The sequence below is a fragment of the Apteryx rowi genome, unplaced genomic scaffold, assembly GCF_003343035.1.
Source record: "Apteryx rowi isolate R43461 unplaced genomic scaffold, aptRow1 scaffold_699, whole genome shotgun sequence".
Classification (NCBI taxonomy): Eukaryota; Metazoa; Chordata; class Aves; order Apterygiformes; family Apterygidae; genus Apteryx; species Apteryx rowi.
This window is the reverse complement of record NW_020450981.1, coordinates 307,487-323,032: the sequence shown is the minus strand read 5'-3', so window position 1 is coordinate 323,032 and position 15,546 is coordinate 307,487. Positions and strand designations below refer to the sequence as shown.

Below are 15,546 nucleotides of genomic sequence, written 5' to 3'. Positions count from 1 at the left end.
GGGGCATGGCACAGATACCAAGAGCAGGGCAAAAAAGTGGAATTGCCCCTGCATGGTGTCAGAGAGCTGGGGAGCGGGATTAGACTCTACACTACTTAAGGAGATGAGAAACCAGTACCAGACTGCAGAGCAAAACATCTCTGCTCTCCTCATTCACAGCACTGGGCCTAGGGAACATGAAGGAGGTGAAGAATGAGGACACTACCTTTGTCATGCTGAGAGATCATGGTCTGGATTGGCACCACAGGGAAGCAGAAGAACAGGCCTGCAATGGGACTGTGCATAGTGGGCAGGGGGGAGAGCTGGAGCAGCCACACCAGCTCCTTTGGTTCCTTCTGATCCTCAGCAGTGCCCTGCAATCCCTGTGTTGTGGTGCTCATCCTAGGCACCAGTGGCCTTGTGCTCCATTTGCAAGGAAAGGCAGAAGACAAATGTTTCCTGAATGCCAGCAATGAGGCGGGTCTGGTGAAATGCTGCAATCCTTGGGAAGATCAAAGCTTCTACTTTTTCATGGTCATTCCTAGGAGTGTTCCCAAGGCTGGAGCTACAGGCTGAGCCAGACTAACTGCAGACTTCACTCTGACTCTGTAGAGATGTGCTGATTTACAAAATGGTGCTCTACGAACTCTAGGAAAAGTCAAACCAGTTCAACACCAGGAGAATCAGCTGCTCATCAAAAAAAAAAAAAAAAGAACTACAGAGGCTTTTCAGGACAGAGTGAAAAGAGTTTATTTGTGAAAAGAGTTTGTTTATTTTTGCAGACAGCACAATTCAAGTTCAAATCTGGGTAGTGCTTGGCAGATACTGGTTGGAATAAGGCACCATGGTTATTTTGAGCATATTGGGATGACAGGGTGAGGCAATTCCATATGCTGCCTGGTATTTTGAGAGATGCTGGGAGGCACGCTAGACCTCTCAGGCCAGATTTTGGATACTGTAACAGGTTCTGGTGAAGGTAGGAATGATAGAAGGAAGCAAGGGAGATATGGCCCAGCCCACAGGAAAATGAAAATCTCTAAATTGGTCTATGAAATTTGGGATTGATAGATCCCTGAAAGGAGCATTTGCAGACAACTGTAGAGGGCAGCAAAATATCTAAATTAGGCTGATGCCTCATCCTATCACTCCTGGAAAAAAGGAACAAGCAACCAAGGACAATGCAAAAAGAAAGCACATTTCTGACCATATCAAGAAGCATGTGATTTGTCAATGAAGTCGCCCCTGAGTGCTCTTACAGGGCAGAAGTACTGAGAGAAGAAAAAGGATGAGGAAGTGACTGTGAAAAGAGCTTGCTAAAGAACGGGGGATGTCATGAGCATAAAACTCCTCAAAGGAGGGTGAGGGAGAGCAAGAGTTTCTGAAAATTAGAGATGATCACTTGTTCTATTGAACTAGAGAAATTTCCTGTTTCTTTGGTAAGTTCTCCTAACATTACAGTACATACACAAAGGAATGGCTTGGTATGTGTAAAGCGTTACAGAAATACTTTGTATGGCTCTGTATCCTGCTTCGATCTTGGTTTTAATTAGCACCATAAATGTAAGATACATGACTTCATCATGAAAATCAAACAAGAGCTCTGAATTTTGGCTAGACAGGAGAACCCAGAGGGTAGCTGTGTACAAACTGTTCTGGGCCAGCTCAGAGTTGCTAACAACCATACAAAGGGAAGAAAATAAAACAAGTAATATCTGGGGTGTGTATATTGGTGAGAGGACGAAATGTGCACTCCCTTCAATTAACATATCCACCTAATGAACCTGTCAAAGAAGCCAGGCTGGGAGAGGCTGGCATAGTCCTTCTCCCGGAAGATGGCTGCCCGGTCCCCAAGGCCAAGCTTCAGCAAGACATCCATGTCTACGTCACTCCCAAGAGCCACTACTGTGGGCATGACATCCTGCTTCTTCATGGAGTCAATGGCCTCATCAAGGTTCTGGCTTCCTGTGATGCCATCAGTAATGAAGACAAAGGAGAGCTCAGCATTGCGCCGGGCAACTCGTTGCGTGTCCCCAGGGCTGCGCACAATGTTGTTGATGGCGTGAAAGATGGCTGACCCAATGTTGGAGGATGAATCCAGATACTTGATCTGTGCCAGGGCATTGGAGATTTCAGTCAGGTTGTATGTCAGCGGGAAGACCACATCCTGCTCTTTCTCACTGCCATACTGCATAAGGGCAATCCGGGCATTCATGTTGTCATTGTTGCTCCTGGCCAGTGTGAGCTGTCGGGCTACCTCCTCCACAAAGTTGTGGGCCTTCTGGAAATTCTGCTCCCCAATCCTTTCAGAGCCATCAAGCAAGAAGACGACATCAACGGGGCGCTGCGTGCACTGGGCCACTGCAAGCTCTGCAGGAAAGAGAGAAAAATAACAGTTGGGAGTATAAGAAAGCCTACAAGATAAGGTTGGGGCTTCCCTCGTGCAGTGTGGGTTGGAATAGCCGCTGTATATTTTTGCCCAAAGAAGGACCAGCTGCTGGTGGCTGGTAACAGGATCTTTGCTTCTGACTTCCTCAGCTCCTGGGCGCTGGCTCTTAATGGGCATTAATTCTGAGGCCTATGACAGACCACCACAAGCATCCAAGACATCAGACAGATCTGCGCATTTTCTGCGTTTCATCCCTAGAATTATATCCACCTTCTTATACTACAGTCCAACCCCTTTCTGTAATGGGATGGCTAGAGATTAATGGCAGGTGGTATTTACAAACCTCTCAGCTATATTTAGAGTGTGGTTTACTTTTGGAGCAATTCTTCATGCACAGATCTGTTGGTTGGAAGCTGATTTCACACTGTGCCAAGATTTGTTTCATCAGTAATCACTAATTCCTGAAGAGCTTACAAAGGTTGGGCCATGTGGTTGAAAAACAAGACTATCCTTTTTGGTACATCTGTATGTAGTAAAACAGCTTTTGTAACAAAGACCAATAGTTGAATAAAATGTGGTGGGAAACTGTTCTTAAGTCTTTTGGATCAGCACCTGTCCACAAAGGAGGCATGTAGGCATATGAATATATGCAGTGAATGAACTCAAAAAAAAAAAAAAAAGGGCAGAAGAAAACACCAATATTTAGACTCAGCTGTTAGTTTTAAGTCATTCTTTTGTCCCCTTCAGCAGCTGTGTTGCATGTGATGTTCTTCTGCACGCATTGCTTCTCTAAGAAACATTTCAATTTCTGCATTTTTCAATTTTATTCCATATTTGGATAAGAATTCTTTTTTCTTCTCCACTGAAAGCAATAACCAGGAAAGTGATTACAACAGCAGTATTCATTTGTGATGTACATGCTATGACTGGCCACTTCCCAAGGTATTCCATCATGGTGGTAGCAGAGCAATAGCCATAGTGTGCACTGTCAAGCAATTCTATGATGAGGACTCTAAAATTGAATCTTGAAAGGGATAAGGTGAAAAAATGGAGCAGACGTCATGTTGTGCCATATGACTGGCAAGTAACAGAGGATTCTGGAGCAGCTTCAACCTGAACATCCATTTCCAGCAAGGGGTAACTGTCATTATATGCGTTTCACATTAAGTTGAATTTCAGTATTATGAACAAATCCGTCTACCTGACAAAGTACTTTCTCAGTGCTGAATACTGTTATACCTGGGGCTGGATTCAGCATTGTAGGGTGCTGAAGCAAAGCGTTTTGCAATTCCTCATACGATCTGAACAAAATGAATGCCTGTTTAGTAGGAAAGTATAGCTACACACAACATCAAACTTGGCAGGTAGGCAGTGCATTTAAAAAGTCACAGGTAACTGCAGGTGACTGCACACAGAATTTGACTCCACTTCCATCTCCATTTATATGGTCAACATTCAGTGAAGGGCAAATTTGTAAAATATTTTAAGCAAAATACATACATGCACTCTAGAGACTACTGGTCCAGTGTGCAACATGAATTCAACAGCATGGGACTGTGCTCCCAATGTAGCAGAAACGCTGATGTTACATATTGTTGTAATCGCAGATTATTTGACAGCACTTCTATCCATGATAAAACAGTAATACCTGATACAGCAACTTCCGGTACTTGTAGTTCACCCTAATTTGCTGGGCATGGTGAAAGCTCATAGTTGCTTTTACGTTTCATGTTCACTGACTTTGCAGCCTTGCATTTCCTCTTAGCCTACACTTTAAGACATATCTATAATGATGCCATGTCTTGAATGGTGCTTATTGTACACTGACTTACTGCTAACAACGGGCTTCTCGTCTGTCAGTTCTGATGCAAGAAGAAAGCCATCTCCAATCGGAAGCAACAGATATTTCTCCATGAGCTGTGTATAACATCACATCTCCAAATTCAATTCAATACTCCACTCTTTTAAATCAATAAACGTATGTACTCACCTCTGACTGACCTTCCTAGAAAAATGTTGTCTAAACGTACATTCATATTGTAGTTACCCATACACAAGTGCTGCTACCAGGATATTTTACCTTGGCAGTACCTGCACCAGTGAACTCCAGGCCCTTACGTGTTCTGCATATGCTTCATGTAGCCATGAAAGGGGAGAAGCATGCCCCTTTCAACCACATAATCTGAAATTTAAGTAGGGCTTTGCAAAAGAGGAGTGGAAGTGAGGGCTGCATATCATGCCAAAGAAGTGTTACAGGTCTTTCTCCCCCTCGTTCTTGTCTATATGCAGTCACGTTTCTGGTGATTACAAGCAAGAACTCCCCCAAAAAAAGGACCTGAAGCGAGCTTTAAGAGATCCTAGTTAGGCAGACACCAGCAGATTGCCACTCAGAGTGCAGCATCACTCCCTGAAGCTTGAACAAGAGTGTAATGTGTGGCTAGCTCTCCATGGAGCTGCTCGACAGATGTCTACTGCATGAGTACCCTCCACAGAAAAACTCTTCTTACTGCTCAGTCCTCCTGGATGGGGAGGGCTGCCTTTGAGCCATGTCATAGATTAAACTCCTTTATACATGAGTTATCCCATGAGAACATTAACATAAATGACAGTGCAGCAGCAACAAAACCTCAGGTTCTGTTCCATTCTGTATCACGCTTTGGTTGTACCTTATTCTTGTTTCTGGGAGGATGTTGACACAAGTGCAGCAAGAGCTCTGCATATGGCAGTACCTACAGAAAATATGCTCCTCAGTATGCCTGATACCAACAGAGAGAAGAATTCAGGGGGGACAAAAGAGCATTTCACCTTCCAAGGGCCTTGAGATTTTCATTTTTGACTGCAGATGATCCTGGGATATAAGCTCTTGGATGCACCACCATGAATTAGGCCAAATAATCTCTTCACACAGTGCTTTTAATTGGAGTACCAACCCTTTTCACGCAGCTTACAGTGAGGCACAAATGCCTATATCTCACGATACCACAAACTGTATGCTAGGAGACATCTGAGGCAGTCTAAAGGAAGCAGCACTGCAGAAATACCATCAACTTTCTTGCCATTAGTAACCCAACTAATGATGTGCATGTGCAAGATAATCCCAGCCATTCACATAATGCTCCTGCTTTTTCCTGCAGTAGGGTAACTTGTATTTCCTCTAACATTTCACAGTAGAGATGAAAGAAATAATGAACAAGTGAACTGGCCTGCCAGCCCTTTCCTGGGCTTCCCCATTCACAACCTCCTCCCATGTCATCTGAGAGGTAGGAATTTTCTTTTCCCCAAGCTCTGATGCATGTCCTTCCTTTGCCTGAGAACTTTACCAGGACACTGAAGGAACTGCTGCTGTGTTGAAATCTATCTGGTTTTGTCAGAGGGATTCACCAGGATTATGTTATCAAACCATTACATACACTTGCTTTTGTCTAATAAGGGTTAATGCAAATACTGCTCAGGCAAAGAGACATTTTCTCATAAATATTTTTCATAGTTAATTGAAGATTTTTTAGAGGTAAAAAAGTTTGTTTCCAATGCTTGTACTGCTTTGCTTACCAACAGAAATGGAATAAACAGCCACTGTGTGATGAGATCTAAACTCACTTTCCTAAAGATTTATTGAATTCCAATCTTGCCCAGCCAGACAGCTTAGCCCTGAGATGTTCCTTTCAAAACAGCATCTCCTTTGGGCTTCCAGTCATAAGTATGCTCAAGGACTTCTCCTTAGCATCATGATTGGAGCAACTTAATTACTTTGAGTTTAGTCTTCTCAGATGCACTGCATAAGGCTAAATCACATGCTAATTTTAGGATAAAAATCAAAATAGAGTAGGGAGTTTGGCCTTGCAAAGACCATCCATATGTGGATTATAGTAAGATGTTAGCATACGGATTCAGATACAGACTGATCCTCATCCTTCTGCCAGACCTTTGTCTAAAACTCTGAGCAAACCATTTAGAGCTAGGAAGAGTTCTTTGAACTCTTTTTCTTGCTATATTCCAATAGTGAACTCTTCTGAACTCCCTGGTATTGCACAGACCAGGAGCAAAAAGTGCTAAAATGTTGAGAGAAAGACTGTCTTTGTGCAGTGTATTTGGCTTGATCATGAGCTGAATGACACAAACACCTCTAAGTGCCTGTTGTTGGACAACTTCTAGCCTAGTTTGGCAAGCCCCAGATGTTGGAACAAAGTTGAAACAAAACCTAGTAATATGTTCAAAGTAGGCAAATTCCTCATTCCAATTCTCATTTCTGAGCTTGGCTACAGTTTGGTAACTGGTTCCACTTTACATATCTGAAAACAGACTTCATAATAGGCCAGACACATTATTTGAAGACTGTACATCTCCATTCTGCCCATTAAATAGTACATTTGCTCAGTAGACTTTATTGCAATAATACCATGTCAGTTAGAGAGGCTGCAAAATTCACTTGCTAGCACTAAATACTTCTACTCTCGCATCTATACACTCAATGCTTGTGTTCTCTTTTTATAGCTTTACAGGGCAATGGTTATTTTAGAGGCACAAATGGCAGTCATCTGCCTAACCTTTTGTGAAAGCCGTTGGTAGTCGAACTCATGGACATCTCACTCCTTGTCTAAGCAAATGTTCCCACAGCACAAGTGGTAGGCCTATAGTCTCTCTGACCCGAGACTAGAACTGATTATGGATTTTATGGACTATACTACATCATGTTTAAATATGTGCTTTTAAACATCTTAATGTATCACACAGTTATGATTGCACAGTCATGGATTTTGCTTTGGACTTCCTGGTCCTACATAATCTGCATCTCCTGGCTATGAATAGCTACATGTTGCTATTGAAGACAGAGAGAAAAAACACAATACACAAGCTGAGTAAAAAGCACACAAAGTACATACTGCATATGTTCTGACAAAAGCACTTTTCAGGTTTTGGTACTCTTGATGGAAAGCCAGGGATGCCCTTCTTTACTGCTTGCTCTTTCCCTTTAATACCACAAACTGTCTGTTGAGTGGTCATATAGAAATGCTAACTGCAGCGAAAGGAGATGCATCTTGCTTTGCCAGTCTTGCCACACAAATGGTTTGCACAACCTGAAGACAGCACCCAGTTATCCAGAAAGAGAACACAGAAGATACTTCAGAAGCAGTCAGCAAAAAGATACGTAGGAAAGTGCGGGAAAAGCGCATCACTAGGCTCTCTGCAAACAAAGGGCTCTCTCCTGCCCTCAGTCACACGTGTGCCAGCAGTCTCATCAACGGAGCCTTGTGCTCCTGTGTGGCTGAGGACTGTGTGACAGTCTTTCACCCTGCGACAGACTAGCTTGCCAGTACAGAGGGGGAGTGTTGGGAAGGTGAAAGGGGGAGCAGCTTGGCTGATTCAGAGACCAAGGCAGAGCAGCTGTCCTGCTAGTGGCTGGAAGTTCCTCTGCAGAAAAGCTGTAGGTAGAGCAAAAGCATCGCTTGTAATCTAAGGAGAAAGCTGCCATGCTCATCAGCCAGCCAAGCTGGAGAGATCCACCCCTTGTGCCACATACTTGGCTGAGCATAACCAAGCTATGTCACTACCTGTGTTTCTCCTAAACTAAAAGCATCTATCTATGTACCCATCCTCTCTGCCAAACAGGCACTTGAGGAAAGATGTTTGAAGGTCCAAATGATTCTCCCATCTCCACTCAGCCTCTGCCTCCCACTTCATGTGATCTATAATGGATATGTTAGCAAAGCCCTAGCACGGTTTCTGGGTCCCCCACAATCTCGCTGTGCACCATTTTGAAGGTGTCAATGAACAGGTCCATCCACTCTTGCCGCTCATTTCCAGTGGCAAACTTGGCTTTTTCGGCGGTATAGGCCAAAGTGGCCACCAGCTGGGTGTACATGCTGGGGTCCTGGGTTTCCCGCGTGGAGTTTAGGAACTGGGCGATCGAATGTATGGTGCTGGGGAAATCTATGTTGACTCCCTCTTCCATGGGGCGGAAAATAAGTGGGTTTACGTTCCCAGGGTTCCTGCCATCTGTAAGTGAGCGTCAAAAGAATATTTTCAGGGCTTTCTAGCAATGGCTCTCTCTCTGAATGCTACCTGGCTTTTCTATGTACACTGCACCAGACGAGAACAGAGCTAATAAGAGACAGAGAAGTAAAGAACAAAGCAAGACTTTAAATTTCAAGATCTAAGTCTCAACAGCTTTGTTAGAATACATGTCCCAGGGCTGGATGTGGCTCCTGTGGTGAAAGCTCTCCCATGCCTTTTTCAAGAAAGGCTGGAGCCAAAGACAACTGGCTGAAGGGAAAACTGCCAGTGGCTTGCAGAACAGCCCTTAAAAGGTACCTAGGATAGAGCAGCTCTTCAGTGATGAAGGAAAGATCTACTCCAGTAAGGCCAGATGAGGTGAATACAGACCCTACTGCAACCGGTACTTCTACAGGTTGGGGGCAAAATAGTTATTGATATTTTATAGATGTTCTGCCTGGGGCACCTGACTTGTGGAATTAGGTATTACTAAATCCTGAAGAGCACTGGAAACACAGAATAAGTAAGTAAAGCCAATCAGTTGCTTATTTTTCTACTGAATGAACTGAATTAACTTATGGACCAGATAACTGTCTCACACAACATCTGAGAGAATGAACAGTATTTGGTGATTTAGTGACAGGGCAAATACTACATTTGCTTGAGGAACCACATTTGTTTGAGGAACTATGGGATTCTTACTGATATCACACACCCATCAACCAAGAGTCCTCAGAAAACAACATGAAAACATAACTGCCCAGTCTCTTCCAACTAGTCTAGCATATTCATGATGGAGGAAGAGCAGTATTCAGGAAGAAGGCTAGAGGGTCCAACTTTTTTTCTGCATACGGGATTGGTTGATATCAGCTGTCAAATAGCTTTGAACTCGGTTACATGCAAACTGTATACATGATGCTATACATCTGGGGAGCTGGAAAGACATCTAAGGGAAAGCATTACATAAACTCCTTGCCTGGCACTTAGCCCTCTGTACTTTGACTAGAGTTAATACTCTGTTCCATATAATGCTCCTGTGTGATGTCTGCAGTGATTCAGGATCACAAGAACCGTGGTTTCCACCTGACTGCACTGAGCTTGTATTTGAATAAAACCCCAAAGCTCAAAGCAAAGCCTTTTGTATGGGTTAGAAAAAGCCTCACAGAGCATCATGCGGTTTCTGTCAAAGCAATTGGTCAGTTCAGATTTGCTCAGCATTTAACCCTGCCTGGACCCCATGTCAAGAAACACTCCAGTATTGTGTAAGAACCACAATCAGAGGTGATAAGGAGATAAGGAGACATGGGTCTGTCCTGAAAACAGGAAAAACTGGATTTCCTTAGACAAAGCACTGAAAGGTGGCGTGCCTTCCTGGCTTCCTGTATCTGCAGATGAGAATTCATAAAGCTGGTGACTCGTCTGTCTCTGCAAGGCAGCAGAGAGGACACTGGGATATAATACCTGTCCCTCTCCATACTCTCCTGATGTAACGTGTCTCTCCATATTCTCATGACAACATTCAGGCTGGAGCTCAGGTTGTTCCTTTGAGTGCCAGGACTGCAATTCTAAAAGTCTAAGGGCAAAGAACAGGGCTGAGCATAGCTCTCTCACTGAATCTATATTTGGCCTATCTACCACTTGGACACATGCATTGCATATGCATTAAGCTCACTCACATACCATGCAAAGGTCAACATCTCCATCCAAAGGGTTTGCATATGACTTAGCATCAGCTCTTGAAAATATTCCCAGAGAGCAAGAGGAAGCTGAACACTGATACATAATTCTTTGCCATGGTTTTGTAGCAGCCAAGAATCCGCAAACTCCATCACATTCCTTATTTTACTTCTCATCCAACATTTTTCCTTACTGTTATGTGGGTGTGATCATTGCAAATCCTTCTACGTGATGATGGAAACACATCATGGACAGTCCAGTACAGCAGGTGGAAGGTGCTTTGGGCAAAGGCCCCTGAATCCCTGGGCATAATTTAAAACCCACTTAGTCTATCAGGTGTAGCAGAGGTCCTTGCACGCAAGGACAACTTTCACCGATGTTGAGATGAGTGTATTGTTACTTTTCACAGGAGGCCCATGCCTAGCATGCCACCTCATTCCAAATCTCATATCGTATAGGGTTGCAGGTGTACAGGGCCCACACAGTGTTCTGCCCACCTATGGCGTGGCTTGAGGAAATTACCCAAGAGGGAATCTCCTTAGAAGCCTCCTCATATCACAGCTGTCATTTCTGTTCTGGTCTTCAAGTATGTCAGGTACAAGTGAACTGTTCTCACCTTGTATCAGGAACAGAAATACCCAAGTGCACTATAGTAAAAGGACAGCCAAGTCCACCTTGCTTTGGAGGGTCATGATGGCCCGGATATAGAAGAACATGAATAGGCCACTGTTCAGGTCAATCTCTCCTGCAGTATTCCACAGAAAGGGGGAGGCTGCAAAGACCAAAACCTTTAAAGACACATGAGCAGTCACTAGTGTGACATGGAAAAGTTGGCTCCTCATGCACGGATCCACAGGACACAGCTCCTCAGAGTACATGACAGAAGAGTGTGCCTGGACACCTCAGCACCACAATTTGACATTGCTTTCTCTGCACGTCCAAATGCAAACACTCAAAATACTAGTCTAAAAGTCAGATTGTAGACAGGAATAATTATAGCTTTTCTGACCATTCTGGGACCAGTTTTTCTTTGCTTCAGTATGGAAAAAAAAAAGGACTTCTTTAAAAATGAAAGTTGAGAGTTGAAGCTTGGGACTTTCAAAAAAACATAATCATGGCAGAAGTTGGGATAAAAATCACAAGACATGGCAAAACTTTGTCCCTTATATGCTTTGCATGTATCAGCAAATACTGTCTCTACTGTATTTAAACAGACATAGAGACTTAGACAGCCAGTATCTCTAGAAATTCAGGTTGCAGATCTGCCCCTTAACAAGCAAAATATGATCAAGTAAAGCTACCTGCAGCAAGCAGCAGCTGTCTCTTTTATACCAGAGGATCCTTACAGCCTTCTTCCTTTGATCCAACACCCTGAGTTAATTGTTAATTAAAATACAGCCAGTGTTAGAGAAGCCAAAGCTTTCAGTCCACTACAGTGTCATTTTCCAAACTGTCCCTACTTCCTCCTCTGCCCTCATCATTCACACAGAGCATCCTGTCCAGTGCTGCGGATTTAACTCTAGATTTCAAAGATCACATGGATTGGGAAGTTTAGCAAGGAGGTTTTGACTTGATATATGATAGAGACTATGAGCAAGTGAGAAATTCATTACTGAGTCTGGAGGTCAAAATCTGGTGGCTCCAAGGAATTTGGAAATCTATGTAAAGTTCTGTTTCACTTGGACAGGGAGATGTAGCAGAGATGAGCAAGGCTTGTGCACTAACATGGTGCGCTAGCACCTGTGAAGAGAGCTCAAAGAGCTAGGAAAAGAGCAGGAGATGAAAACCTGGGGCCTCTCCTGATGTAAAGTAATACTATTTCCCAAATTCCCTGCCATACCAAGTGAATGAACAGGACTGAACATTCCCTCCCAGTCCTGAGTCTTGTGCACTCTCCCCTGGACCTACCACTTTGTGCAGATGGCATGAAGCTACTTGTAAAGTTTACCTGTTTGACAGGGCAGCTCGGGGCAGACRATCTGTGGATCTGGAAGGAAAAGAAACAAGGAAAACTGAGTGATGACCCAGCTTATGCGCTACTGGCCAACCTGCGGGCACAGCAGCTCTGCAATTGCTGCAAAGCACCACATACGACTCCCATCTCAATCCCTGCAGCTAGGAAACTTCAGTTCCTGTAAGAAATTCAGGGACAGGTACAGACCTGGGCAGAGCACATCCTCCATCTTGTCAATGAATTCCTCTGCCACCAGGTCTGAGAAGAGCCTCATCTTCTGGACTCGCTGGGGTTCATTGCAAGCAATGGAGACAAGGGTCTCACTCTGTTCTGGCTGATCAAACATGTCCCCAATGCCAATGGTGTTGACAAGCACATCTCTACCACAAAGAGCCCCTAGGTTCTTGTCATCATCTCGGGGGTCATAGCGCCCATCCGTTATCACCACAGCAAACACTTGGGCTTTTTCTCGCCTGCTTTCCTTGATGAGCTTGTTGTAGGCAAACTGAAGAGCAGATGGTGTCCAGGTGCCCCCAGCAATCCACTCCAGACGTTTCACTGCTTCCTTGAAGCTCGACAGTGAATCTATGCGTTCATCATCAAGTTTGATGGCTTCAAAGGTCCCGTCATGACTGTACTGCACCACCCCAACACGGGCACCTGACAATGACATGTTACATTACTTGGCATTGCATCTTCAGGGAGAAGCTGAGAAAGTCAGCTTTCATATCTGTGAAGAGCTGCCCAAATGGCCTATTAGGCAGAGGAGGGGAGGGAGGAAGGAGCAGAAACTACTACAAAAATGCACAACAGATGGATTGCACACCAGGGTAACTACAGACAAATGAGGAAGCTGGAGGGACACAAGACTCTCCTCTCCTACATGTTCCTCATAAATGCCCCTCTAGCTGCCTCCCGTCCACCCCCCCCCACACACACACTCCAGACCTGTTTCTGACTTGGGGTCCTTAGCAATAGAGCCCAGCCGGCTGACCACATTGACAACAAAATTTTTCTCCAGGGTGAAGTTGGTGTAGCCAATACTCTCAGAGCTGTCTATGACGAACATAATATCCAGGGCACCACAGCGCTTCTCACAGTCTGGGGAGAGGAACAGAAGGAGGAAATCTCAATGGTTGAAGACAGTGGGAACAAGAGCCATCAGGGCAGAAGAGACCATACAGAGGAAGATGGAGACATTTAACATCACTCCAAGGATTCAAAGGATCTGCTGTGCTGCCCGCAGCCAGTAGTGCAGGGAGAATTTTATGTGCTTGTTCCTCCTATTGTGTACTACACTCTGTTGTATCATCTGGACCATGCAACTTGATCACAGATCACTGCTCCTGCAGTAACAGAGCTGAATTTTGGGACATAAAGCAGGCAGCCCCAGCAGCGCCACTCTCAGCAGTGGGCTCAGAGTTGAGTGAGCAGGTGAGAATTTCCTATGGTGTCTTTCTCTGCTACCTCATCTACAGGGTACAGCATTACACAGAGTATCCAAAGAGCCTCACTGTGCCAGTGGCTCAATGTACAGGGCAGAGCAGAGGCCATCCTGAAAGGGAGGCAAGGTGCATGGAACTTACTGGATCTCTGTCTCACACTGAGACCATCTGTATTTTGCTTGACCACTCTCTTTAGCTCACAAGGGCAGAGCTCCTTCAAAGATGACTGTCCATCTGCAGTTGCTCTGCTGCCTGCTGATGCTGTCTTGGAAGGAGGCCAGCATCCCTGCCCCTAACCACCTCCATGGAGACACTGCCCAAAGGATGGAGAAGGCCTTTATTGGCCTCCTGCTCAGAAGCAGGCTCCTCTACAGGCAACCTTTGAGGTGACAAGGAGGCAGGACTGCCCTAGAGACAAAGGAGGTTTGCCTGCCTTCTTTCCAGACCTGGCTGGTTGTTGTCCCCCTACCTAACGAATGGCTTACAATTCAGAACAGAAGCAATAGGCAACTCACCACAGCATCCACATGTTTCTCTCACGTAGGTCATCACATCACAGTCCTGCCAGCAAAGCAGAAAGACAGGGTTCAGGGTGAACGCTATCCCTTCCCTTCCAAAGCAACCAGGCAGCCCTGCCCTCACCCTCTGAAGTGAAAGGCTCTCCATTCACTTCCTACCCAGAAAGCAGCACTCTTTTCTCAGCTTGAGACTGTTTCAGGTTCCATTGGAAGTTACAGGTCCCTCACCCTGCCCTTGGCAAGATGGCTTCAGTCCTGCCCTGTTGCAGGATGACGGCACCCAGCTCTTTTCCAAGACCTATGAGCAGCAACAGTGTCTAATGCCTTGTTTCATTCTCAGGCTGCATGCTGCTGATGCTGCTGCTGCCGCCACCCCCCCCCCAAAAAAAAAAAAAAAAAAAGTGAAACTTTGAAGAGTGAAGGTTGCCCACAGGTGGAAGAACACTTGGGTGATTTGGAGAACATTCCTACTTACAGTTAGGCCAGGATCTCCTGGTGGTCCGGGAATTCCCTGTAAGAAGAACACAGTGCTTTCAGACACAACTTTCCTAGGAGTCCCCATTGGGAACTAGACACCAGCACCATCAAGAACTTGGCTTTTTGGAAAGGTCTGCCGTGGGAAGGATCGGAAAGCCTCTCTGGTAGCCATCAGACATGTCTGACAGCTGGAATGCCCCATAAGTCACCTCCAGCAAGTCCTGCTGTAGGGAGATCTGCTGGGGCAGTCTGAGCTTTAGAGAAGCAGGGACACGGGAGAAGTGGGGAGAAGGAGGAGCTGGAGCATCTGGTCAGACATGATGGCATGATACTGTACCTCAGGGCCTGGTTCACCAGCTGGGCCTCGGAGTCCAGGCTCACCTGCTGGGCCAGGATCACCCTGAGAAAGAAACAAAGAAGAGTCGAGCATTTTCCTGACAAGGCTCATGACCCACACTGCTGGTGCTAGGGGCTCCTCCTGACCAGCCCATCAGGCACAGCTCTACTAAGTGTTGTCACCAGCCTGTGACAGGCAAGCTTAGAGACATGGGACAGGAAAGATGCCTGGCAGCGCTCTCTGCAGTATGCGGCTATATTGGTCAAATATGGGAGAGCAGACTGTGTACTCTGCAGACTGTACAGACTGCACAGCTCCCTAGTGTGTCAGGTGGCTATAAATCCCACACATCCAGAGCACTCACAAGGGGGTGTGTGGTGGTGACACAGTTGCCCCCTTCTTTCAGTCCTCACGTGTTGTTCTAGCATGACCTGACTGACCTCCACAAGCACAAGTCCTTGTAAAGAGACAATTACTGGAGGACCATGGCCCAGTGTCATCAAGTGGGAAAAAAAACAGCAGCTCCTGCTTTTGATTCTCAGTTGCTGCAGGGGCTTTGGCAAAGGTGTTCCCTGAACTGAAGCTGCGAGCAATACTGAATATATACTTACAGGTTCCCCCTTCTCTCCTTTTGTCCCTTGCACTCCTTTTGGTCCAAGCTCACCTCTTCCTCCCTGTTCAAAGAAGGGAGAAACAGATCCAGCACAGAGAACATATGGATGTACTCAGACAGATGAATTACTGCTAGTGAATCCATCAAAAACACACATGTATCTGTCCTG

The 15,546-nt window shown here is 45.3% G+C and overlaps 1 protein-coding gene across 1 annotated transcript in view; it reads right to left on the bottom strand.

Moving 5' to 3' along the window:
* Positions 1 to 712: 712 nt before the first annotated feature.
* COL6A2 (collagen type VI alpha 2 chain) overlaps positions 713 to 15,546 on the bottom strand; it is a 28,274-nt gene continuing 13,440 nt past the window's right edge. The window contains exons 20-27 of the mRNA XM_026086520.1: positions 15,376 to 15,438; positions 14,765 to 14,827; positions 14,426 to 14,461; positions 13,948 to 13,993; positions 12,936 to 13,088; positions 12,195 to 12,647; positions 11,982 to 12,020; positions 713 to 2,346 (exon numbers count right to left, since the gene is read on the bottom strand). Of these exons, the coding sequence (XP_025942305.1) occupies positions 1,739 to 2,346; positions 11,982 to 12,020; positions 12,195 to 12,647; positions 12,936 to 13,088; positions 13,948 to 13,993; positions 14,426 to 14,461; positions 14,765 to 14,827; positions 15,376 to 15,438 (1,461 nt within the window). The 3' untranslated portion in view covers positions 713 to 1,738. The remainder of the gene's footprint in view (positions 2,347 to 11,981; positions 12,021 to 12,194; positions 12,648 to 12,935; positions 13,089 to 13,947; positions 13,994 to 14,425; positions 14,462 to 14,764; positions 14,828 to 15,375; positions 15,439 to 15,546) is intronic.